This window comes from Pleuronectes platessa, chromosome 11 (genome assembly GCF_947347685.1).
Source record: "Pleuronectes platessa chromosome 11, fPlePla1.1, whole genome shotgun sequence".
Lineage (NCBI taxonomy): Eukaryota > Metazoa > Chordata > Actinopteri > Pleuronectiformes > Pleuronectidae > Pleuronectes > Pleuronectes platessa.
In genome coordinates this window covers 16,651,001-16,676,431 of record NC_070636.1, presented here as the reverse complement: position 1 = coordinate 16,676,431, position 25,431 = coordinate 16,651,001, and the positions used below count along the sequence as shown (strand labels likewise).

The 25,431-nt window shown below is 44.1% G+C and overlaps 2 protein-coding genes across 3 annotated transcripts in view; both read left to right on the top strand.

Annotated features, from left to right (window-relative positions):
- The first annotated feature begins 622 nt into the window (after positions 1 to 622).
- Positions 623 to 12,690, top strand: peli2 (pellino E3 ubiquitin protein ligase family member 2). 2 transcript variants are annotated; one of them, XM_053434400.1, is made up of 6 exons: positions 623 to 954; positions 5,665 to 5,785; positions 7,893 to 7,994; positions 8,971 to 9,168; positions 9,470 to 9,658; positions 9,783 to 12,690. In XM_053434400.1, the coding sequence occupies exons 1-6, from the start codon at positions 878 to 880 to the stop codon at positions 10,359 to 10,361; spliced, it is 1,266 nt and encodes a 421-aa protein (XP_053290375.1). In that variant the 5' UTR covers positions 623 to 877; the 3' UTR covers positions 10,362 to 12,690. The 2 variants fall into 2 exon arrangements, with proteins under 2 accessions (XP_053290375.1, XP_053290374.1); XM_053434399.1 differs by having other exon boundaries at positions 5,665 to 5,794.
- An 8,506-nt stretch (positions 12,691 to 21,196) lies between these two features.
- tmem260 (transmembrane protein 260) overlaps positions 21,197 to 25,431 on the top strand; it is a 28,168-nt gene continuing 23,933 nt past the window's right edge. The window contains exon 1 of the mRNA XM_053434589.1: positions 21,197 to 21,747. Coding sequence (XP_053290564.1) covers positions 21,567 to 21,747 — 181 coding nt within the window. The 5' untranslated portion in view covers positions 21,197 to 21,566. The remainder of the gene's footprint in view (positions 21,748 to 25,431) is intronic.

Below are 25,431 nucleotides of genomic sequence, written 5' to 3'. Positions count from 1 at the left end.
CAACTGCAGCAGTCATAATCAAATAAACCCTCTGAAAGGGTCCTGGGGAGTCACCAACAAAACAAAGCAAATTGGATTCCGCCCCTACTTTCACTTTGCTAAATTATCTCTATATGTTCCAGGGGATCATCATTTCCACCATGTGACTCTTACCCCTCTCACTGAGGCCTGTGTGGCTTTATAAAGAGGGTCACATCTAATAGAACTGATGGGATCCTTAAAACTATTTGCTGAGAGGGAAGTTTGCTCTTTGATGAGTATACTCGGGGGAGGGTGTGTATAAAACCCCTTTCTTCAATGTTTTAGGAAACTGGGAGCGATGCAAACATTCAGGAAACTCATGATCCCTGTAAGAATCCCCAGATTGTACCCTTTGTTTACATAACACAAGGGGCGAACCATGTGACCATGTGAGGTGGTGCGAGGACGGATTTGTACTCCAACCTCGACAAGTTGGTTTAGTTAGAAGTTGATTCAATGTAATACAATGTTTTTGTTGTAACAAATACGCTCAAACGATTCTACCCAACATATAATTGTCAGGATAAAAGTTTGAGGTGAGAGTTGCTGCGGAGGCCGCCCCCCTGCACAAAGTGGGGAAGAAGAGAATGGTACGCCCCGGCCCTGCTCCTCGCTGTTTTCGTACGCGCTTCAGTTCCGATTCGACCGCCAACTAAGTTACGTTTTGCGATGTCACGGTGAGGAACTTTCCGCACAGTTAGCTCCCAGGAACAAGGAGAGCCTCCGCAGCCGCACGCCGCTGGGACGTACGACCTGAGATGAGCTCGAGTCGCGTTGTACTCGAAGGGAACTCCTGGTGACTCCTGAGCCGCCGCCGCTATCACCGTGGGGAGAGGACGTACCGCGGAGGAGCCTCATGTTTTCGTCGAGCCAAGAGGAGCACTGCGCCCCGTCCAAAGACCCGGTGAAGTACGGGGAGCTGGTGGTGCTGGGGTGAGTCGCGTCCGGGTCTTCCGTGTATGTGTGTCTTTATTTGTATACCGCTACGACACTTTTACAGGTGGAGGTGAAAGCGAGTGTTCAACTTGAGGGAGTTTCTTTCCGAGCTAACTTAGCTGCGCCACTCGTACGTTCGTAAGAATTGCGAATTTGCGCGACTTCGACCAAATCCGCCAACGATTTATCTTACAAACTCAAAAGCTGCGTGGAATAACACATACAGTCAAGCCTGGGAAATGTGTTCGCTCACGTTAACTCCTCAAACCGGACACGTGCACAATCACGACTGTGTACGTTTTCCCCTTTCAGGCCAGGCGACGTTTCACCGCCTCACAACCGGGAATTACACAGTCACAGGTCGCTTTACGTTTCGTGAACGTTTCCGATGAATAGACGCGTCCACAGCAACTTTTTTGAGCGAGTCAGGTGAAATGAAATCTCCCAGTCAGCGGTTCTAGCCCGGGCTGCCTCGCTACTTCCCACCATAAAGTTGGATTCGTAGGGGTTGAAGGAATTCGGAAGTGGTAAAGGCCCCTTCCCCCTAGCCCCTACTGTTCTTCCCTTTTCTTTAAAAAACACATTTGTGGCTCAGACCACACAACTGCACATCGGGTCATTGTTTGTTTTGTTTTCTGAAAGGCCACATCTGACTGATTGATTATGGCTGCATTCAATAGATTGAGATCACATGTTTTGCTCAACTCGATACAAAAGTTGTTTTCTTTACATTCTCTCAGGCTGCTGGTCACATGGTCAAAGTAGGGGACCTTAACTGTTACCAGGTTTTTACAGTACCAACACTTGAGTGGGTGATATAGACAAATCACGTTAAACTGTATATATATTATATGTATGTATGTTGGAACGTGTTTGAGGATCAATGAACTCGATCGCATTTTGCATTGAAAAGCAGATCATATGCAGCCAGATAACAGTGATCAGTATTTATAATATTGCCCACAAGGGCCTTTTATTAAATAATATCTATACCACAGTATGGATGGTACGGTAAATTATCCATATTTCTATTGCGCTTTTCTAGTCTTGATGGCCACTCAAATCGTTTACACTACAGTACTTTACAGTTACAAGATACTTGGGTAGAGACTAAGTTGTATTGTCTCCAGTCTACATTGTCATTTTGCCCTTCATCAGAGATCCTAAACTCTCATTGACTTTAGACTTTTCTTTAAGATGGTGAATACAATGAGCATCAATGTACTATGTCGCTATTTTTAATCTCACATGTCTGTACTTTTGGTCAAACTACTTCTTTAGTCAAAAACTCAAATATATTCTCCCTACAGTAAAGCACAGAAGCAGAAAAACCCCAACAGCTGAGAAGCTGGAACCAATGACTGAAAGGCATTTTTCCACCAAGAAAAAAGACAAACAATTGCTCACATTGACTGTAATGACTGTTTAATTTGCTGTCAACTTACTATTTGTTTCAAATGTATTGTTGGGTACTGAAAGTTCTCGTCAGATCCCTGGTCAGGTTTTGTTAACTTTACCGTCATTCGATAGATGCAAGTAATCTGACCCTGTTAATGATGCACAGTACTTGCATAGTGTCGAGACTGTAATTTGCTATGGCTTAATTTGTCTTTGTTTATATAAGTTAACCTGACGCCTTTCTAAATAAAAAACATGTGTACTTCTCACTGGAATTACAAAGTGTCCAACAATTGGCATTATTATTTGTTGAAGTGAAATTACAAACCATGGCAGCTATAGACTCTACATGTCTCATCCTGCCACAGACTAAACACTGGCGAGGCATTTTCTTTGTTTATGTCAGAACCACGTCAAACCCACTTCACTGTGGTTTTCTGAATGTGTTCTGGAAAAAACTGCAGCCAGTTATCATTGTAAACAATCATGTTTGTATTGATAAACTGTCAAGGGCAGCGGCTGCAACAGATAATGGAAAACACCTGCTGCGTCATCAGTGATTGGAGTTTCAAAACAGAAACTGCTTTGAAAGTTATAACAACTTTACTTGACTATTTTAGGTGTCTGTGCTGGCTTGGATCACATTTATGTAATGTTTGATGAAAGCATTTGTCATGAGATGCATATGAAGATTATATACAGAGCATGGTAGAGGTTGTGGTTTTGTCCTTCGCCCTCCACCCATACACTCACAGCCATACTGCTTATTACAAGGGACAAAAGTGCTGACTGCTTATTACCGTGGGCTGCACATGTGGTGCGTTCAAAGCGGATGCTTTTGTGTTCCCTCTTGACATACAGGCACATATTTGAATCAGATGTGATGGGTGTATAATCACTGCCATGTCATCACATCCCATTGATAAACCCGATGGTAGACAAGATAGCTAACAGCTTGGAACAAAGCTTGTTTGAGCAGCAGTTCCCTCAGCGGTTTGTTGCCATGACCGAGGTGGCTCTTATTACTTGCATGGCTGCCCCCATCTCTGCCCGGGTGGATTGGTTTGGTGCTGGTCCGTGAGAGGAGGTGGGGCTGGTGCTGTGTGGGTATCCTGGAAATGAAAGGATGGATTGATCCGGATCCAGCTTTTGCTTCTCCTCAGTTTTCTCTGTCCATTGTGGCCAAGAGACTGGGTCTATTGATTGAGCCGTCTCCCTTAAGAAAACGCTCTGTAAGGGAAGTGGACAAATCAACTTCAGCAAATCTTTGGTACAAACTGGTGCTGATTTTGCGAGCTGTGATGCCTCTTGCACTCGTCCAGGGAGAAGCGTTATCCTGCTGCCTTCCTCAACTCAAGGTCAGAGTGTAGATGAAGCGGGTGTGGTGTCCGTGTGTCAAGTGCAAGGTCAGACCAGTCAGACGGATACTCGAGGCCATGGCAGCTTGAATCTGAGTCAGTTGACTGATGCTCTTCTTACTCATACTGCCATCTGGCTGCCTCCCATGTACTGAATATGAATTTGATAAGTTTGTAATGACCTCATCTAAAACACAAGCCACTAGTCTTTATCTCCTCATAGGCCATCTTTTGTGACCCTCTAAATCCACCCCGCCTCCATGTTATGCTAATGGTTGTTCCAGCAACTCTTCATATCGCCTCCTCATTCCGCAAACACTGGCCTTTCCTGTTAGTATAAGAGGTAGGAGGTGCTGTCGGCTCCTTAGTTCAACCCTGGAGTGAAGGGGATACGCCAGAGTCCTCTAATCCCTGCGCCTAAATTATTGGAAGGTAATCCGCTGTCTGTCTGGCACAGGTCAAAAGGTAAAGCGATCACAATTGTTATGAGCACAGCTTTATAGAGCCTGTCCTAGCTAATAGGACAGAAGCCTTTCCAGGCTGACATTGCATTGTTCCTGAATGCATTGATGAATAATAGAGAGCGTGTGTGCCATTTCTCAGGGAGCCATGTTTAATTCTGTCTGCAGTTAGAATCTGTATTTAGGAGGAGAGTTTCAAGGATGGGATTGATGCAACTGGTCATCATTATGTGTAAAGTCCCCATGAAATTAGTTTTTACTTTAATCTTGGTGTGCTCCCTGTTATGTTAAAATCATTGACATCAAAATTAGAAGTACAGGCTAAAGACAGGGATATGGGTGATGATTTAAACCTTTAAAACAACATTATAGTTTTCTTTCCACTATCATATTGTTTTTTGTCTCCTGCTGTCCATGTATTATTTGGAATTCTGTCCACAGAATCATCTGCATCTCCAGCTCTCTGTGGGTGACTTGTCCTACAGGCCAGCTTTGTACTGATCAGACTGGGACCATGTGTTTTCATGCCTGACCAGCCGTGTGTAGACATGGGACAGGTGGACTTGCTTGCAAGGGAAGTGGGGAGCAGCAGCAGAAGGAAGCTTTGTTTACTACTGTTGCATTTGTGTAGCAACAAGATTTTGTCGAGGGGGGTTGGGGTAGTTCCTTTATGAAATGCGCTGCCTAGCAAAATCAACGCTTTCAAAACATTTATTTCTGTTTTGTATAGTGTCTGTTCAGCACACTGTGGTTACATGTGAGTGTGTGACAGAAGGTCTGTGTGTTGGATGGAAGTAGAGCATGGGGTGTCCCAGCTGTAGGAACCAGCCGGTGGATGGGAAGAGGACCAGTGCTACCGGAAGGGTCTCCTTCATTCACAAGGAGCATCCGAGGGTAGAGGCCTCGCAGCATAATGAAAGTGCAAAACCAGAATCTAGTATTGAGGAGTGAAAATAGAGTTGTCTCTTTGATGCTTCTCCGCTCGTGCTGAGGCTTTGCAGTTGAGATCTTAGAGCATTCAGTATGTGTGTGTAAAATTCTGCTTTGAGAGAATGTGTTGAGCCAGTTTTCCGCCCAGACACGCGAAGTGATAGCAAACCTGACGTGCAATTTAAAAACCTGTTCCTGCCTGGCCGAGACAGCGAGCTAAAAAAGAACAGCTGCCGTTTACACATAGCTAGCTCGCTGAAATTACAAGCGCCAGAGTGCATTATGTAACGAGACTTTATCCAAGGTAATGCTTAAATTGCTAATAGGGTGCATTAGATTGGCAGTGATGTAATGCGCGGCAAAGCTCCTTTTCAAAATGCACAAATGTTTCTAATTCTCTGTGTTTACTGGTTACATGATCACAAGAGCTTTTTCCTGTAAATCTCATTAGACACACCTTTTTTTCTGAGCTACAAAAACTGTTGAAACATTTTCTTTGGGGATAAAAAACTAACTGAATTTGTTGTGCTTTCCCTTCACCCTGCCCCCCTCTGTAACAGGTACAATGGCTCTCTGCCCAATGGAGATCGGGGTCGACGGAAAAGCAGATTTGCGCTATACAGGAGGACCAAAGCCAACGGTGTTAAGCCGAGCACTGTGCACATCCTCAACACACCCCAGGCCAGTAAGGTACAAATCAGATCATGAGATGAGTCAGGGATTTAATGAAGAGATTTTCAGAGAGTAGTTACACATTTCAGTTTGACTTTTTAATGTATGTTTTCGACAAAATCATAACCGCAACTGAGTGATGAGTAATGCACTTTGGTACTTTCATATTTTTATTGAACTCAGCTGATTTTAGATCTTGGAAAAACACAAGACTTTCAGAGCAGCGGTGTGTTTTCTTTTCAATTATTTCAGTAGCTTATGGAACATGCAGTAAGCCCCTTTACGTTATTGTTGGCAGACCTTAATGTTGACATTTCCAGTACAATACAGGCAGTTCCTAGCTGTGCCTCAGTGGCTGCCAGAAACTGCCCCATCCAGTATAACATGTCTGCCTCTCCTGCATTCCTGCCTTTGGTTCCCAAGCAAAACTGCTAAACAAGCTGGAGGACCTGCTTACCTCTGCACCTCTGTGGGCCATTATTTCAAACATTTGTTGAGAGTGAGGCTCGCTGGCTGAGGGCCCCAAGGTTCGGGTTACTCTCACCTTGAGGAACTTGACTCCTAAATTCTGCTTAGAGGTCTCTACTTGTGACTCTGGAGTTTTAATCAGTAACCGTGCGTTGTTTCTTTTGTGTTTGTCCCTTCTACTTTAAAAAAGTGTATTGCTGCCTGGCTCAAGAGCAAAGTGTGCTATTTTACACTGTGAGTCACAGATTGTTTCAGAGCTGGAAACTGCTGTTACCTTCCTTCCCCTTTTCACCAATGTTCCTCTTGGTCACACTGCTGCCAGGCCTGGGATTAGAGGGTGAACTGAGGAGGAAGTTTTTGCAAAAGGCTGGCCCTCCACTCCACTATTTTTGACCATGTGTGCACACATGGTCAAAAATAGCCATTCCTTAAGAGACCAGCAGCGTGGTCTGCTTGATTTGAGATTAGCCATCTTTTTACAATATATTTTATAGCTGTCTCTTTTACCTACTCCTGTTCCTTTACCGTGTAGCAGCCTCATACATATAAACACTCTGCGGCTGAGATGCAGAGAGGGAAAGCTCACGTGTCCCTGCACACTCTGGTGTTCATGACAGATAACAAGGAGCTCCCATGATGCCACTGCCAGCTCCCCTTTTCAACCTTTGCCTCTGGTTTCTCATCTCCCCACTCTGAGTTACTACCATTTGTGTGTGCGATTTGTTTGCGTTGGCTTTGTTTTGAGGTGGTTGGTTGGGCACATGGTTGTGTTTTTATTTTTACTCCTTCAGCTCAGGGAGGAGGTGCGTGACATTTTGGAGGCGTGGTGTCTATACAAATATATCTTTCCATTTGGAGCGCGTATGAACTTCTTTTAGCCGTTGAAACAGGTGCAGCAACATTTGTTTGTAACTGTGCAGACGAGCGGAGGCTGCATGTGATGACGCCATTTGTCCCTGTCTGTCTGTGATGTTACAGCAGAGAGTGGCAGTGCTGATGACCCACTTTTTCTCCCTCTCTGTTTCCCTCCTGCACGTGACAAAGAGACAGGGATGGGGGGGGGGGGGAGGCTGTTTTGAAAATGGAATTTAAAGATTAGAGTGGGATGATAGTGGCATGTGGTAGAGTGTAGATGGGAGCTGGGCCTGAGTGGCTTTAGCCCACACTTCCAGACGAGCGTGAGTTAACTGAGGTACAGTGCTGGGCAGTTTATGGTCACTGTCATGGGAGTGTTACTTCACCCGGTTTTCTTTGTCCGTCTTCAAGAAATTCCTGCCACAGGGGTGTAGGTAATAATAATATAATAGGTAATACTGATATAATATATATAATCCATTTATCAAGTCAACAACCAGCTGTTGTGGAATTATAGATTGAAAGCCATGCACTTTAAATAGCTGGGCTGGGTTTCCCCCTGATCTTTTTATTAACCTCAGCAATGATACAATGATTGCAAAGAATAGTTCCTGTTTGTGAACCTGTGGAACAGTCACATCTGGTGTTAAAGCCACAGACCAAGACGTGAAAACAGACCTCTATGACACAGATAAAAAGACAGGCGATGTGCGCATACTTATGTCATCAAGATAAAATGCATTGGTTGTGTTTAATATGTGTATAATAAGTTGTTCATTTACTTTGATTTCAGGCTGTGAACTGTAAAGGCCAACACAGTATCTCCTACACACTGTCCAGGAACCAGACAGTAGTGGTGGAGTACTGCCATGATAAAGACACAGACATGTTTCAGGTAAAAAACGCTTCTTTGAGTTGTGACCTGTAGCTACAGTAAATGAGTCGGGGGTATGACACCACATGGGCACTGAGCAGCGAGATCCTGGTTAGCCATTCTTTGTTTTGCTGCATTATTCCTTTCAAATGAAGGCACAAAATATCCCCAAATCCTTAAATATTATGTAAAATACAGTTAAAAAGCCAGTTCAATTGCACTTTTGTATGCAAGGATTGTTTTGGATCCTCTACATTCGTTTTATTGCACATATTATGATCTTTCCCCCTCTTGAACCTAGTCATCTACAAAGGGAGAGTGTTTGTGTGTATACTCAGCTGTTCTGTCTGTAGCATTAATCTGAATGTACATCAAGGAGATGATGACAACAGGGGGAGGTTAGCACTGAAGACACATGCGTCACATTCAGGCCTGTATTTATTCTCTTTCTTTTAAACACTGAATAACTACAGATAAACACAATAAAGAGAATGGTAGTCTTTCAAAAAAGACTTGAGATTTGGAAAAAAATAAGGAAGCGAAAAAGGGAAATGTTTATTTTTACCTCTGTTTGTTCAGCTTTTGGATTGTTTGGACATGTTTTCAGTGTGGAACTCTGTGGTCTGTATAAAATAAGACTGAAATATTCTTTTTTGGGGGGGAAAGAGAAACTTTTCTTCCCCTCAGAGATGTAGTGATATAACAACATGCTGCTGTACAGAACTTTGTGTCCCAGTGTATCCTGTCTCAGCATTTTTTTATTACACTCGCACGCACACGGCAACGTGATCTTGTGCGTTCATTCAAATGTCAAACTGCCACAAAGTGTCAAAAAGACTGAGCAGCCAGGAATCGGAAGAGTTCAGAGTTCAATCGTCTGCAGGGAATTAAAAAGAAACCACTGCCAGCGTCCGTGTTCATGCCAGTGTATCGACAAGAGATCACAAGAAACTGCACAACAATATGATATGATATTGATTCGCTATTGTGTTTTTAGATTGGGCGTTCCACAGAGAGTCCCATAGACTTCGTGGTGACTGACACAGTAGCAGGAGGCCAGGAGGGAGAGGAGACTCCCATCACACAGAGCACCATCTCCCGCTTCGCCTGCCGAGTCGTCTGTGAGCGCCTCCCTCCCTTCACTGCCCGCATCTATGCAGCCGGGTTCGACTCCTCCAAAAACATCTTCCTTGGGGTAATTACTAGTTGGTGTATGATGGTAGATGTTCAGAATCTTTATCTCCCTTGCAGCCTATATTTGTAAGCACAGAAACACGTACTTTATTTTTATTTGTATTGGTTTTATTAATTTTATTGATGTTTTTGATACATTGTTTTTTTTGTCGTTATGTTTTTATCTCTGCTGTGTAAGGTGAACTTGAGTGCTCTGAAAGGCGCCTATCAAAATGTTTGCATTCTTTTTGTTATGCAAAGAAGTGGAATTTCACACAGCATGCATCAGTCTACATCCTCTGTGCTGTCTGTGTCCCCTACAGGAGAAAGCTGCTAAATGGAAAAATCCTGACGGTCACATGGACGGCCTAACAACCAATGGCGTGCTGGTAATGCACCCCAAGGGTGGATTCACAGAAGAGTCCAAACCCGGCGTATGGAGAGAGATCTCTGTTGGTGGGGACGTTTACACACTGAGGGAGACCCGCTCAGCACAGACCCCCGGCAAACTGGTCAGTGCCTTCAAACGAACCCTGTACAGCAGCTTTAAATGTCACTGTGACATATCTGAAGCACCACAGAGTATTAAACTCGTATACTGTTAATAACTTGTGTCTGCTACATCACCCTCTGCAGGTGGAGAATGAGAGTAATATACTGCAGGACGGCTCCCTGGTGGATCTATGTGGAGCTACTTTGCTGTGGCGTACAGCAGAAGGCCTCTTCCACACTCCCACCCAAAAACACCTGGAGGCTCTCAGGCAGGAGATCAACGCAGGGCGGCCTCAGTGTCCCGTAGGCCTCAACACACTCGCCTTCCCCAGCATGCAGCGCAGCCGTGCCCTCTCCTCCCTGGAGGACAAGCAGCCTTGGGTGTATCTGGCGTGTGGCCACGTGCACGGTTACCACAACTGGGGCCACCGTTCAGAGCACGAGGCCAGCACCACGCGGGAATGTCCCATGTGCCGGGTGGTGGGGCCGTATGTACCACTGTGGCTGGGCTGCGAAGCGGCCTTCTACGTGGACACAGGTGCCCCCACACATGCCTTCGTACCATGTGGACACGTGTGTTCAGAGAAGTCCGTCAAGTACTGGGCGGAGATCCCTCTGCCTCACGGCACCCACGCTTTCCACGCCGCCTGCCCCTTCTGTGCCACACAGCTCAACCTTAGTAAGGGCTGTACCAAGCTAATCTTCCAGGGCCCAGTGGACTGAGCGGAAGGTTCCTGCTCTGGCAGAAGAGATTAGATGGGAATGCCAACATGCTGTGAATCTGTTCAGATTATTTTGTGCTTTCTTTTGTTCATGTAAACCAGCTGTGGGTAGGAGTAAGTCTTCTAAACCTCTGGTCATATACTGTGGATTCTGCACAACAGAGAGCCACTACACATTGTTCAGGGCCTCTTGGGGCTGTTTGGATGGCCACTGTGGGATACAGAGATGTGGAGCACATTGGACCACAGATCCCCGGTTCTGCCAGACTGAAATAATGTTTTCAGCTGTCCTGCCAACCAACCGCTTTAAATATGGCTCCAGCACTGGGCTGTTAAACTACAATGCCTGCTGGTTTTCCATCAGAGGGCAGTAGGATTAAGGTTGTAGAAAGAATGAATCGTTTTTACTCATGAATCAGACTCAACCAGATAATAGCAAGCAGAGGTAGTTGGGGAAGGAAGGATTTAAAGTCTAGTTCCTGAAGGGTCTGAGACAAAGTTTTTACAAAGCCAGACAGCTGGACTGTTGGCTGGGAGAAACACCAGGAGAAGTTTGGGGCCTAATTCTAATGGATGACTAGTTAATTGCTCCCCATAAACCTTTCAGCCTTAACCCCTGATCCAAACCATGTAACTCCAGAGGTGGCTTCCATTTACTCAACAAACTTTGAGAGGGGGTATTTGTCATTTAACAGTGAGGATATTTTTTCATAAATGAGAAGATATTTTATTGAAGGCAAAGAAAGAAATCATTTTTCATACAGACGACAAAATAAAATGACAACCCACACGGATTCTCCACCACATTTTTATCTGACAGAAGAGGTATTTTGCTACACTGAGGCCCTTGTACTGTTTCCTAATGCAAATGTTAATATATTTTTCTCCTGCATAAATAGTGTGTGCAAGAATGTTCGGAGTGTGTGCGTGCATGTGTGAGTGTGTGCGCGTGTTGGCCTGTGTGGGTGCCCACGGGCCTTTTGGTTTGCATCGCCCTGCATCATCTCCACCCAACCCCCCCCCTCCCTTATCCCCCCTCGCTGCGATCTCGCCCACCTCCCAAAAGAGAGAACACAGGAATTAAATCCAACCACGCAGGGTCTGACAATGAATGTACACATGCACATTGACTCTCCTCACTGGTGGTGCTTCACATATACAACCTGCTTACTCATTATCTGTGCTGTTAAAAGTACAGGTAATGCCTATTGGAACTGTGCAAGCACAGGACATAGCCACGCCTGCTTGCAAGCCGACTAGCGTGCTGCGCCCCCTACCCATCACACACACACACGTACTGTATTCAGTCTGCACTGTTGTTAGCTTTATCCCACTCTGGGACTGATCCAATGATTTCTACGCTCGTAAACCTGGGCACGGTCTCAGCAGCACTCAGAGATTATACCAAATATAAGGAGGAGCTGTTTTTCTCTCCTCACATGCAAGATGTAAACCCAAACTGCTGCTGTGCCGAGTGTTGACAGGCTCTGGATTACAGTCGAGGCTGTTCACTTGAATGCACCAAGCTCAACGGGGAATAATGATATTATCGCACACAAAGCCAAACTTGGTGAGGTTCCGTCGTGTGAGGATGAGTCGACTTGTCCAGAACAAAGCAGCAGATGAATTGAAACTAAACAATCTGGGACGAATCTGCACGTTGTGCGGGGTTAGCTTAGCAGACTGTGCCCATATGTTAAGTGTAGTCGCCAGCATTAATTCTGACACTAGTTCATCAAATACAATAGTGAGCAATCAATTTATGAGTTGTGACAGTCAAGTTTGTATTTTAGCATTGGAATATTCTCCCAAAGTTGTAAAATGGTGTATAAAGAGATGCTAAGGGACAGAGTCTTCACTAAGACTTCTGAGACTCCCTTAAAAAAAAAAGATGGCATCTCCACAGTAGTGGTCGAGTATTTTCCCTTTGTGGTTCTTTCCTAAGAGAAACATACTAAGCATTCTTAAAAAGTATCTGCAGCATTACGCCTCACTCAAATCACAGAGCGTTTCCGAATCGCTCGACTTCTCCAGGTTTTATGTAACTGCCGCACCGGATTGAGAACTAAGCCACATGCCGTACAGTAGCATTCCTTTCTAACACTTTCAGCTCCGACACCGTGCCCGCTGCGTAGGACCGCGTTCTGTAACAGCTGCAGAGTAGCTGCCTCAAACATTCCTCCTTGGTAAACATGGGTGGGGCCCTCAGTTCACCCAAGGGCTTGTTCTATGATTTTTGTCTCCTACAGGAACTCTGTACACAAGCCATACAAACGCACTGATGCTCCCAATGCCTCTTTTGCAAAGAATAAAATATTTTTTAAAACACGCCCCAGTGAGTCGCTTTTCTCTGATTTTGGGCCTGATGACGGTAATGTTCTCGGACGCTGCTTTAAAAAAATAAGGTACAAGCAATTATTGAGAATTTTCTCCTGTTTTATTCATCCGCTGGCTTTGAACTGCAGACGTCTCCGCTGCGATCCCACAGCACAGCGTACGTTTTATCACAGTTACATACGTGTTTCATCATTCTCTGCTATCTTGGTCAACAAAAAGGCTCTGAATGTTGATTAGTGCCATCAAACGGTATGTTTTTAAGATAAGTGAAAGAGTTTTCTTGAAGTGTTTTTTTTTTCTTAATTCCTCCATTTCATATTCTAATCTTATCAACCTTATCTTAATGTTTACCACAGGAAGTGATTGCATGAGAAACCCATGGTGTGCTGGTCAGGCTGTAGTTCCCTTCTGTAGCCGCCGGAGGGCACTATTTCCTCAACAATAGAGATATTGGCACCAACTACAGAGCCTGCGGCATCCAGGAGCCGAAAGCACAGAGCTAGGAAATTGAAGTTTGATGTTTTTTGTGTCTAAGTGTAAATGCATCTGAATGAAGATCTGAACTAAATAAATTGACATGCCTCTGTATACAGGCCTGAAAATCCTCTATATGTGCAATTAGTGGACTGGGCGTGTGTGTGTTGGGGGGGGTCTATATATTTAGAGTTGACATAAATCCATAGCATTTTAAATGTCTTTGGCTTTGCGTTTTTCCCCCCCAAATTAATTATACTGCCTTTAGATTTATTTTAGTCCTAAATCCAGGAGTCGCACATAAAACATTCCCAGGAAGAAAAAAAAACTATTCATTTGTGAGTAATTTTTAGCTTTTTATTTTTCTGTGCATGCAAAAAAAAAAGAAACATTTTTCCACGACAACGGCAGTGATGACATTTTCCATCACTTTGCTTGTGACTTCATCTGCTCTATAATAAGGGCACATGAAAGGGATTTAAATACATAACATGTCAGTTAGGCGTGTGGAGAGAAACGGAGCTGTGGGACGCCGCGCTTCCTAATTAACATTTCCGCAGTAGATGTGAGATGAGTTCATGTGTCGGCACACTCGCCTGTTTTCCTGAATGACAGAAGAGACACTGAAGGTGACAGCATGCTAATTTCAAGATCGCTCAGTGGCTCCCCTGCCTTAAGCAGGGCAGGGTTATGCAAATAAAGTGCAATGGTACAATATTTTTTTTATTTATTTCTCCAGCCAGCTTCCTGGGTGAGGAGTAAGATCCATGTGCTGCACTGATGCTTGTCTGGTTTGATACGAACCAAACTCTATTATCACCTTTGGCATCCTAATTAACTTCTCGGAGTCACAAACAACACTTTTCAAAGAACTTCATTTCACTGGATCATATTTCAGCTGCATTTATATTTGGATAAATAGCAATTGCCTCCATATGTTTCCTCTTGAAGGGAAAGGGAACGGCACATGATGTTCTCAGGCTCCTCGCAGCCTCAGAGGGGTTTTCAAACAAGACCCACAATGCACGATCAAAGCGCTGCAGAGGAAACACGACCGCTGTCCAACCCCTTAAAAACCCACATATCTTGCTGGTTTAATGTGGACATTGGGAAAACAGCACACACCAGAGGCACAGCTATGATATTTGGACGGACAGTTTGTGAAGGGAAGGAGTGAAGTGGGGAGAGATGACGTCTTGGTGAACACATTTGAACCTCTGCTTTAATTTAGTGCTGCACTTCTACAAAGATGAGGAATCAGAAGAGACAGAAAGAACTGGAATGGCAGCTCAGCTTAGTGGAGTCCACTAAGGCCCAACAGGCCCCTTCAATTCAATCAAGCTGCATCAAAACTCACACACTCATAAACATCAGGTTCCAAAATGTTCTTAATTTCTCTCATCAACATTCTTCAATTATTCCCAGGAAAAAACTATATCTCGCTAATCTTGCTTAGACAATCAAACAAACAACTGGGCAGGGGTGAAACATTGGCAGAGATATCATCAAAACTGAACTGAACTGAATGCCCTGACAACCCCCACAAAATCCCATAATGCAACTCAATGGCACTTTTATCAGTGGCTGAGTAGAAGTGGTCAAGAAGTGCAGACTGAACCGTGTTGCAGTCTTTCAAAGACCTGAAGCTTTAAGCGACGTTTACCTTGATAAGAAGGGAAGAGTAAAGATATGTGAATTCACATGGAAGAAGGAAGGCTGTGTCCAAAACTTAAATTTTTAATCTTCATTTACTTAGCGAGAGGTTTTGTGATTGATTCCATTACTGGATACCATTACTTTCTACATTAACTGTGAGCAGACCTGATCAAACAGACCATACTCATAGAGGCCACATTACAAATGTACACAAAGATTAAAACTATCATGAACACATGAGCATAAGCAAACAAACGAGGACACAAAACGGTCTCATGAGCCTTTGCTCTTATACTTTGAAAATCATATGTAAAAGTATCTACAGAAATGTGTTGCTGTGTGGTCCTGCTGTGTTTCCTCTGTCAATGCTGATGTTTATGCATTAAACTAAATGACTGTGGGGAAAGAATGGCATCATGAAACTATTTTAAAACTGTTTAGATTCACTTAAAAATGTAAAACCGACATTTCCTTCTCAAGCTTTCCCCCTGACAACACATTATATTACAGTGGAATATAATGTGCTGCAGTTAAACTGTCACCCTGTTCTCAAAGTTCAATAAGCTGCATTTGAAGGGTTCCTCCCTTTACTTTCCTCCCTGAGACCAAACATGTGAGATGCCACAGGTGTCTGCGGGGCCGAGTGCCAAGCTGTCAGCAGGACACCTCCGCCTGGCAAGGTGAGGGCTGTAATATTCACCTCAATTACCCAGCATGCAACTGAGGCAAATTATACGCAGATCATCATCTGTAACTGGCAGATAGGGCTCTTCTTCCACTCGTGGCAATTAAAGCAACAGCACATACAAACCGCTCGGGAGCAAAACATTTAGTTTTTTAATCTCCGGGCAAATTGGTCTGCCGTGAGCCCGGTGGCACGTTCGGTTGCCGCTGTCACCTCCTCACTGCTCCTGTCCTGTGTTGGTCAGTCGTGCAGATTGTTTTCATCATTTGCGGCACAGATATTCGGCTTTACTTTGTCCTCCGTCCGGGCCAGAGGTCAAACTGCTCACACGGGACCGGGCGTCGGAGCCGATCTTGTCTTTTCCTATTTTTCTGCTGTTGCTTCTGGGGGGTGGGGAGGTTTGCAGCAGTAACATTACAAAGCTGTGTGCTGTGCAGTTTGGAGAGGATTATGATTATATCAGGCCTATTTACTATTTCATGTGGCTCTTGATGATGCTTTGTGCTCGGGCCTACTCAGCTTATTACTTTCCCAATGAATAACAAATGAGTTGTCAAATAAAAAGGCAAGTAAACACGGGCTAAAGAGACACTGATGCCAATATTTCACTCGAACAAATGAGGAGGGAAATCAACTCCTGAATTCAAGCAACGACAGTGGCGAGGGAGCGTTCACGTCTTTGAACCCGTCATGGCCTCTCTCTCCCGTCTGCTCTTACGCAGGCACACGTGGCGTCTTGCCTACTCATCCAAACAAGGGGCCAAATTACTTTAATTATGGAGTAATTGCAGTCTTGTGTTAATTAAATCTTTATCAGTTGAAGTAAGTGGATTGCTCCCACATGGAAACCATGCAGCGACGTGATGTCTTGCCCCCCCCCCCCCCCGCCCCTCCATCTCTGTCTAAACATGTCTTTTCTTTACCAGTCTCACCCGGCTCTCCCTCACTCCCTCAGCCCTGGGTCTCGCACTGGAATGATTGGGATTATAGCGTAATTTCGGGGGGGAAGGAGAGTTGTTTAACCAACTCTGTTAGTAGCCAGCTGACAGAGCTGCCCCCCCCCCCACCCCACACCACACCCCAAAAAAAACTATAACAAACATGATGGCGCCGAGAGACAGGGAGTGTCCTCCACTGGCAGATGAGACACACGATTAATCCTTGGTTCCTGGTGTTTGACAAAATTGAATCCTCTCATTTTAATTGCTCTCGACTAGGTGTGCTGCTCCGGGCGATGGAAACAGGAGCTCTCTGTGTCCGTCCCCTTGTTCTCCGCAGACTATTTTGTTCCATTGTGCAAAGTGCCGATTATGGTTGGCTTTATCCTTGTCATCTATCTTATTTAGGAACATTTAGATAGCCACATGATACAAAGGGACAGCGGTCGGCCTTGTTATTACGTGCGTTTGAGTCCCCTGCTTCCTGTAATGAGAACAGGATCACAGCAGAGAATTAATCTCTCTGAAGACGTGCTCACCGGTTCAAGGCCTCACTACATGGACACTTTGCCGGAAAGTGGCTTGTTTTGTTGAGCTCTAGAGGCTTTTGATCCAGGACATATCAATACAGCGCGTGTGTCTCACAGCTTTCGCTCCACAGTTTTTAATAATGATTATAATACATTTATTTGGTGGCGCCTTTCTTAAGACCCAAGGACACCTCGCAGTAAATCACATACAAACACAAGATTAATGAACTCTTTGTGGAGTTCTGGCCTCTGGGACGTATTTTCCATGTTTACTAAAACAATAACTGATGCAATTAATTATTTTTTAACCGCAGACTCATCAGCGTTGGCTCATTTCCTGTGAAGACACGTGTGTGAGTGTGTGTGAGAGAAAGAGAAAGTAAAATGTTTTGACACATACACAGCAAACTCCTGCCCTTCACAATTTGTGTAGACTGGCATGAATGTGTTCAATTTCAAACCAAGGTCAAAGAAATAAACATTAACAGTGACGAAAAACAATGTTTCATATGTAACTGTTTTATTTTATTACATTTTATCACAAACACGACTTGGACTTTTACTGATAAATGGGATCAAACAGTAGTAAATGGCGAGTTTCAGCCACACCATTTGTATTGCCTCGTGGTTTTTATTGGGTAAACATCTTTAAAAACCCAATAATGCTCTGAGTCCAGCATACCAGCAAACATCGACTGAGACATAAACATCACAGAAGATTTATAGTCAATGGTTCTTATTAGCTCAGAAGGCAAAGACACCTAACAATACATAAAAGGTTAACAATGGAATTAATGAAGTAAAACCAAAGTTTAAAATCGAATTAGATATGACAGGAGAGAGTAGGGTGAGGTCATGTTGGATTCAGAAAGATGTGTTTGATTTGAGATTTCGAACAGAATCCAGATAGAATCCAGCTGATGGATGTGAGCTGGTGTCCAGGATGTTGCTTCAGGTTTTTCAGAGTAAAAGAACACAGTGATGTTTTTGCAGGATAGAAATAAGCGGATCCCCGGAGTGACTTGGCTGTGAACAAGTTGATGATACATTAGACTTATATATATATTCCTCATTGGTTCCAACAGAACAACATTCATACATCTTAATGACCATTTTTCACTGTCTACTGTGTCAGAATGTGCCTAAAATCTAGTATATTCATATATTACTTAATGTCATAACCTTTATTAATCCACTCTTATTCATACAAGCACTGTTGTTCATTTGCGGTCCCTGAATCACAAATGCACAAATGCAAAGGCCACAGTTTTGTCTGATGGACACTGTCGGCGCTGTGCAGAAGCGAGAATGTTTATGTGACGACGCACGGCTGGAATTGTGGCTGTGAAGCAGATTCAAAAAGGGCTTAAGTGGATTACACCTCATTTCAAGGATGCTTAAGGTAAGATTAAAACAGATATGGGGTAAGTGAGCAAAATACAAAATCAAATAGATTGAATTTCACTCAGTGGTCTCGTGAGCCGCTTGCTCATGCATGCATATCCTGTTTGTGTTTGGGAGCCTAAAAAGAATCAGCAAATGGTGTGAGACAATATGTAGATTGTTAATGTAAAAATGTGCACACACACGCACACACACACATAAACACACACAAACACACACACACATGCGCGCACACACGTTTCAAACAACAGTTTTGCTCTGTTGGACCGTTACAATTCACCATTAATGCCCTTTCTTATCTCATGCTACAAATCCCCAGAGCCGGAACATTAGAACTCTCTAATCACACACACTGGCACATATTGAGCATGTGTACATGAACTCTAGCACCACACACACACACAAACACAATCACACACCTCACATATAATCTGAAAAGATAATGAATTTAATACCACTGCTGTTACAGTCAACTAATGTTTGTTAATAGCCTGGTGCCATATGGAACGAGGGCCTCAGCCATGAGGGTAATTCCTCTTTTTGGACAAGCTGTCAATAAAGAGGGGCCTTGCGTTTTCTGGACGCACGGGGTAGAGGGAGGGGGGGAGGCTGGGAGGATGTGCCTAATCCAGCAGACTCTCTAATGATCCCTCCGCCTCCGGTCCGAGCCACAGGCCTCGATGAATGTGCCTGCAGCCTCGTGTTTATCTCGGCTATCAGAGCGAGAATATTCACTTCCTCCATTCAGGGCTTGAGCTGCAGTGCAACCGAGGCCTCTGGTTGTCTGTGTGGCGATTGGGAGGCGGAGGGGGGGCGGTGGTGCTGGTGTTGGGTGGAAGCAGTAGTTTTAAAGAGAGAAGAGACTTCATGACGTGCCTGATTACCCCCCACCTCTAGCCATCTTCCCAAATTCACTGCATCTCCTCCCCACATCCCTCTGCCAGCACTGCAGCCCAGCGGATAACCGAGCGTGGATTAGCAGTGACATCACACTGAGGAGACGGCTGAGCCCGAGTGTGAGGAAGCGTGAGCGCTCGGGTGTGAGTGTGTGTGTGTGTGTGTCAGATGGGAGTTATATGTGTGTGTTCAAGACTGATTAGACGGCGAGGGTGGTGGTGAGAGGGAAGCGAGGATTAGAGAGCCATCCGAGAGTTGGCTAGGTGCTGACACCACTCCACCTCACCAAGGGCTCAATTTACTGAGGGATCAGACTCATTTACGGTGGGCTGGGATTATTATCAGTTCAATAGGGCAATTTCTTTATTACAGTCACCCTTCAACCTGTGAAATGTGGACACTTGTGAGACATTTATGAGTGCATGTATCTCGCTTCACTTCTAATCTGGTGCCTCGCTGCTGTAATTAATGGTGTGTGAGCAGCAGGTATAGCATAAGCTCTAATGATCTCTCCTATACAAGATCTAAAGGTAGAGGGTCTCTTTATATACAGGCAGATAACAATTGAACTGGTTTTGATTTGTTTTTTAGGAAAGTTTGGTCACCAAAAAACCATCAGTTGAGATTTTCAAACAAATCCATCCATCGCACACCAGAGGGCCGTAATGATTATGGCTTTTCTAGGCCTCCGAATTTGACAATTCAGGGATCTCTGTCGCTGAGGTTGCACAGTCATACTCCATCCTGAGCACTGTGGTCGCCCAGCCTGATGTTTCTGGACATCCTGAGGTCTAGAATCAAATTTAGAGGTGACTGAGTCTTTGCAGTGGCTGCTCCTAATATCTAGATCCGTTTATCTTCATATCTGAACCACTCAGACCCTGGTGATGTTTAAATGACTGCTAAAACACCACCTCACCTGCTTTCCTTTTCAAGTAGAGACCTTGATTCCATCAGCTATCGTGCCATATATTTAATCCTCAAATATTTATGATGTTTAACGTTGTTTTTTGTATTTTCTAATCATGCTCTGTGTTTATATATTTTCTCAAAACCTTTTATTGTTCAGGTTCTTTCAAACATGCTTTATGAATGAACTTTTGACTATGTTTAAGTTTGGATTTACCTAGGATATCAACACTCAGTATTGAATCAATGCATTGATTCTTAAACTAATGCTAATTACTTTCATGGTTCATTTAGCTTGTTAGTGAACAGACACATGATGAAATAAGACATGATTCAGAGCTAACGATGTGGGTTCACTCTTTACTTTAGAAACAGCAGCTGAGCAGAAAACCCCTCAATCATTCAGCTGCTCCAGAGCTTTTGATCAAATCACACGATCTTCCTCAGCAGATGATTTATAAGAGGGAAAATAAGAAATATAAACGTTGAGAATTCCATGAATACACTGATCCAAAATATATTGTTTTGACTTTGGACACAGGCCTGGACCACATTCTTCAGAGTATCATCACTTTTCTTAGATAAACTCAGGCACACATTAATAAAAGGCCTAAAATAAACAAAGCTGAAAGATACAGGTAAAATAGAAATAGAATCTATTGATCCTGAGGGACATGTAGGCATCCAGTAATAAAAAGTGAGACTGAAGTCTAGCCACCAAAAAAGATGGATGTGCTAATTGAGATATTGACAATACAATGTTTTAAGTATAAAGTGATTGAAAGACACAATTACCCGAGGCAGAGTATTGAATCCAAATATAAAATATATAGGTTATATATAGATATATATATTTTGTAAGTGTTTTGACATGAAGTTAAAACAGTAAAACATGTAACAGGTGAAAAGGCAGAACTCTGTAACTATGTCCCTAGATTTCACACAGAAGAGAAGCAGACCCCCCCCCCCCCCCCCCCCAGGTCCGTCTGATGAGGAGTCTCCACTTTGAACGAGGAGGTCTGAGACTTGTCATCGCAGGTTTCCCACGGATGCGCTCCACGCACGAAGGGGAAAACACTCGTCCCCTCCCTGCGCCACTTGCGTTAATGGCTTAAAAAAACTACACACCACTAGTCTACGCTGCTGGTGTACGTTTGAGGAATGGCGCGTTTGCTAGTATCGCGAGTTTAGCTCGTCGGGCGCGGCTGCTAACCCCGGAAGCGACCGCGTTAGAGGAGCTAACTGCTAAAACTACAACATTTAAACCGAAGTCACTGTTTTGCGTCACGCTGACTTCATGCAAGCTGCAGTCCGACACCTGTCTTCGGGTAATCGGTCGCTTCTGAGTCCCGTTTAACGTCTCCAGCCCTAAATGAATGGGAGCTGGTGGCATTGGCTCGTTAGCTAGCGGTTGTTTGAGAACTATCGGTGTTCAGTCTCAAATCAAAATGTCGGCGGACACACGGAGAAGCTGGATGTTGACCGGGGCCACGGTCGCGTGTGTCACCGCACTGTATGTGCCCTGTGTCCAGAGGACGGTCCCCGGGGGAGACTCAGGTTGGTATTAGCCTGCTAGCTAAATGCTACTGGGGTCATGTGGCTTTGTTATGTTGCCGGGTAGCCAATCACGTGCGGCAGCAGCGTCAGTGGTGCTGTCCGTGGTGCTGCAGCTGCAGATCACAGACGACATTTGTAAATGTAAAGATCCACCGGGGGAGAAATATCTTTTCTATGGACATCTGAAACAGAAAGCGATTAGGAAAACAGAAACTCACTAACATCTCTAAAAAAATCTCGACTAAAATAAACTAAGAGTTTGATTAGTAAAAGGGAATTTGAGTCTAAAGCTTAAACAAACAGAGGATTTAAGTTACAAATTGTATAATTCTATGTATTACTATTCTTTTAATAAACCAAACATCTAACGTGTCAAATTGTCACAGTTGTTGCTGCATTGATTGTGTTTTTTTCAAGTGTGTATTTCAGCCATATTTATTCCCAGTGTTAATAAATAATCCCAGTGTTGGATGCACTTCATTACATTTCCATGTAGACAGGTCTGTTGAAGTATCTCAAGTGTCACTGGAAAAGATACTGCTAAAAAGATAAAGATAAAGTAACTTTATTGTCAATTTCTTCACATGTTCAAGACATACAAGGAATCGATAGGACGCTTCCCACTCTCCCACGGTGAAACATATAAAGTGCACAGGCACAACAGATAAGACAAGACATTTCCTAATACTAAGTAAACATACAGATTTTTAGTACAGCAGCAAAAGGTTCTCTAAAGTGTAAACGTAGTGATAAAAGTGCAAAAAGTACAAGAGACAGTCTGTTGCTGAGTCCTGAGTGATTTTTTTGGGGGGGATTTCAGCTTCCTGTCAGACTGGAGGATATGGCTGGGGGAAGTGAGGGGAGAGAATTTAGCTTCCTGACAGCTTGGTGTATGAAGCTATTTCTGCGTCTGGTGGTGCGGCAACGGAGGCTCCTATACCTTCTTCCAGAGGGTAGGAGGCTGAACAGACCATGAGCGGGGTGGCTGGTGTCACTCACAATCGAGGTAGCTTTCCGGGTGAAGCGGGTGGTGTAAGTGTCTTGCAAGGAAGGGAGAGGGGCACCAATTATCTTACCAGCTGTGTTAACTATGCGTTGCAGTTTTTTCCTGCTGTGGTCTGTGCAGCTACTGCCCCACACAGTGATGCAGCTGGACAGGATGCTTTCAATGGTGCCCCGGTAGAATGGGTTCAGGATGGGTATGGGAGCTCTCGCTCTCTTGAGTTTGCGGAGGAAGTAGAGGCGCTGCTGGGCTTTCTTTGACAGTGATGCAGAGTTGGTGGCACAGGAGAGGTCCTCACTGATGTGCACCCCCGGGAATTTGGTGCTGCTCACTCGATCCACAGCAGCACCATCGATGGTCAGTGGTGGGTGTTCAGTGTGGCTTTTTCTGAAGTCAACCACAATCTCCTTTGTCTTGCTGACATTCAGCAGGAGGATGTTGTCTCTGCAATGGGTTGTCAAAAGGTTGACCTCCTTTCTGTAGTGGGTCTCATCTTTCTTGGTGATGAGACCCAACAGAGTTGTGTCGTCCGCAAACTTCACCATGTTATTGGTTCTGTAGGTTGGTGTGCAATCGTGAGTCAGCAGGGTGAAGAGCAGCGGACTGAGCACACAGCCTCGTGGTGCCCCTGTGCTGAGTGTGATGCTGCTCGAGGTGTTGTTACCGACCTGTACTGCTTGTGGCCTCTCACTGAGGAAGTCCAGAATCCAATTGCAAAGGGAGGTGTTGAGCCCCAGCTGGTCCAGTTTACAGATGAGTTGTTGTGGGAAAGTACATTTACAGTTATGGAAACAACCTTGAAATTGATTAAAATGCCAATGTATTTTTTCTATTTTCTGGATCTTTAAAATTGCCCCTTAAACAGATTTACAATGAAACTTCATAGCCTATTTAGTTTGAAGTAGATCTCACTGTCTTTAAAAGGCTGTGATAGTGTGATTCAAAATTGTAATAGACTGTTTTGACTGTTTTGAATGCCACAACTGAATAAAGCATCAAGTAATATTAAATATGTGTTTTAAGTCTAAGAAAAAGAAGTGAAACAACCTTATTGTATGGTTAACACTGATGGAGGTTGTCTTAACCCGTTATAGAGAAAAAGCATAATCATGAACACAACATCATTAAAAAAGCAGGAATATTAATACAGTTATGTGTCATAAGGTCAACTGTTAAATCATATGACTGTTTGAGCCCAATTGCTTGAATTGTTAAGAAGAACGACTTGAAGTTTATTGTCACATGCACCAAATAACTTAACGTAATCAGAGCAGTGAAATTCTTATGACCTGGCAGGCAACATCTGATGGGCAATACAAGATAAAAAAATAACATAACATATAACATAGTAAAATATAACATATAACCTAGTAACATAGTACAACAACAACAATTAATCCACATTATTTTTATCCAATGATAATTATGACCAATCATTTGTCGTTCACAAAATTTAAAAAAAGTTAACTTTGTCTAAATTTCTGCCCTTTTTAAAGATCTGCAGGAATGCTCCCTTGTCTGTCTTCACAAGGAGTAAATAGCAGCGTACTTTTATTTTTTTTACCGACTGCACTGCAATACTGGGTCATGGAGACACCGTTTGTAATGGCAAAGCATTGTTGACAGCCCTTGACTCGCGGAATAATTTAGCTTGTTTGTTTACATTCAAAATGATGTGCGTATGCATAAATTCAATTTGCACTCTTCTGTAACAAGGCTTAGCACTGGACACAACATGTATTTCCCTCAGCACCTTCCTATGTGGTAGGCCAATGTGTTCTCCGGCGTTCGTGTAATGCAGTTTATGAAGTAACGCATTGCACAATTACAAACTGTTTAGAAGTGATAGCAAGGTTACAAACTTGCAAATGTGGACTTGAGGCCATGAAGGCTCTGCTTGTTAGGTTTGCACTGCTCTGGCATGCAAGCTGCTGCGGAAAGGGGAATGCACAATTTGCAGAGTGAAAGCATATGAAAAGCTCGGCCAGATATGGGCAAGCAGAGACGAGGAGAGAGCAGGCAATTGGAGCGCTGAGTAGCCCTGCTGCTTGTGTTGCTGTCTAGTGAACGGGGGCCCTTTGAAAAAAAAAATGGCCAGCCCCTTCTCCACAGTCTTTAGGGACGGTGCAGGATGCCCGCTCTGATAGTGCCAGCTGAACACCCTTCCGAAATTCTCCAGGTCTCCGTCTCTGTGTCCTAATCTCTTTAGGTGTGATGTGCCCTGGAGAGGCTTGAGCGCAGCCCCGCGGGCATGCTGTTGTCTAGGAATGTGGAGTGTGGAAATGATGGGGATTATGGGAAGACTGGTGTGGGTGCCCATGCTCCTCTATCACAAAGACTCTTGGCATCCGTACTGCTACCCCGTCGAGTCAATATTTTGCCTTTTTAGCGCAGGGGCTGCAGAAGCCCATCTCTGTGGTACTGAGATGGATGCTTTGGCTCAGTATTAGTTTGAGTTTCCATGTTGAATGGTGCAAGCGTCTGCTACTACTGAGGGGGAAATGAGGGAAATTGAGAAACTGACGAGGGGAAGTGTGATATAAAGTGATGGCAGCTAGCTGGCGGCTCATGTCAGGTGAAATGGAGCTGTGAAAACATTTAAGCTGTGCAGGTGGAGGAGTTCTGACTTCATGGTCCATTAGACTGATAAGAGTTGGGGCACTTCATGTGGCAGAAATTTA

Coding starts and splice junctions, on each gene's coding strand:
- peli2 (XM_053434399.1), top strand. CDS start 878: ATGTTTTCGTCGAGCCAAGAGGAGCACTGCGCCCCGTCCAAAGACCCG. Junction 5,795..7,892: donor ACACACCCCAGGCCAGTAAG/GTACAAATCAGA, acceptor CTTTGATTTCAG/GCTGTGAACTGTAAAGGCCA. Junction 9,659..9,782: donor CACAGACCCCCGGCAAACTG/GTCAGTGCCTTC, acceptor CACCCTCTGCAG/GTGGAGAATGAGAGTAATAT.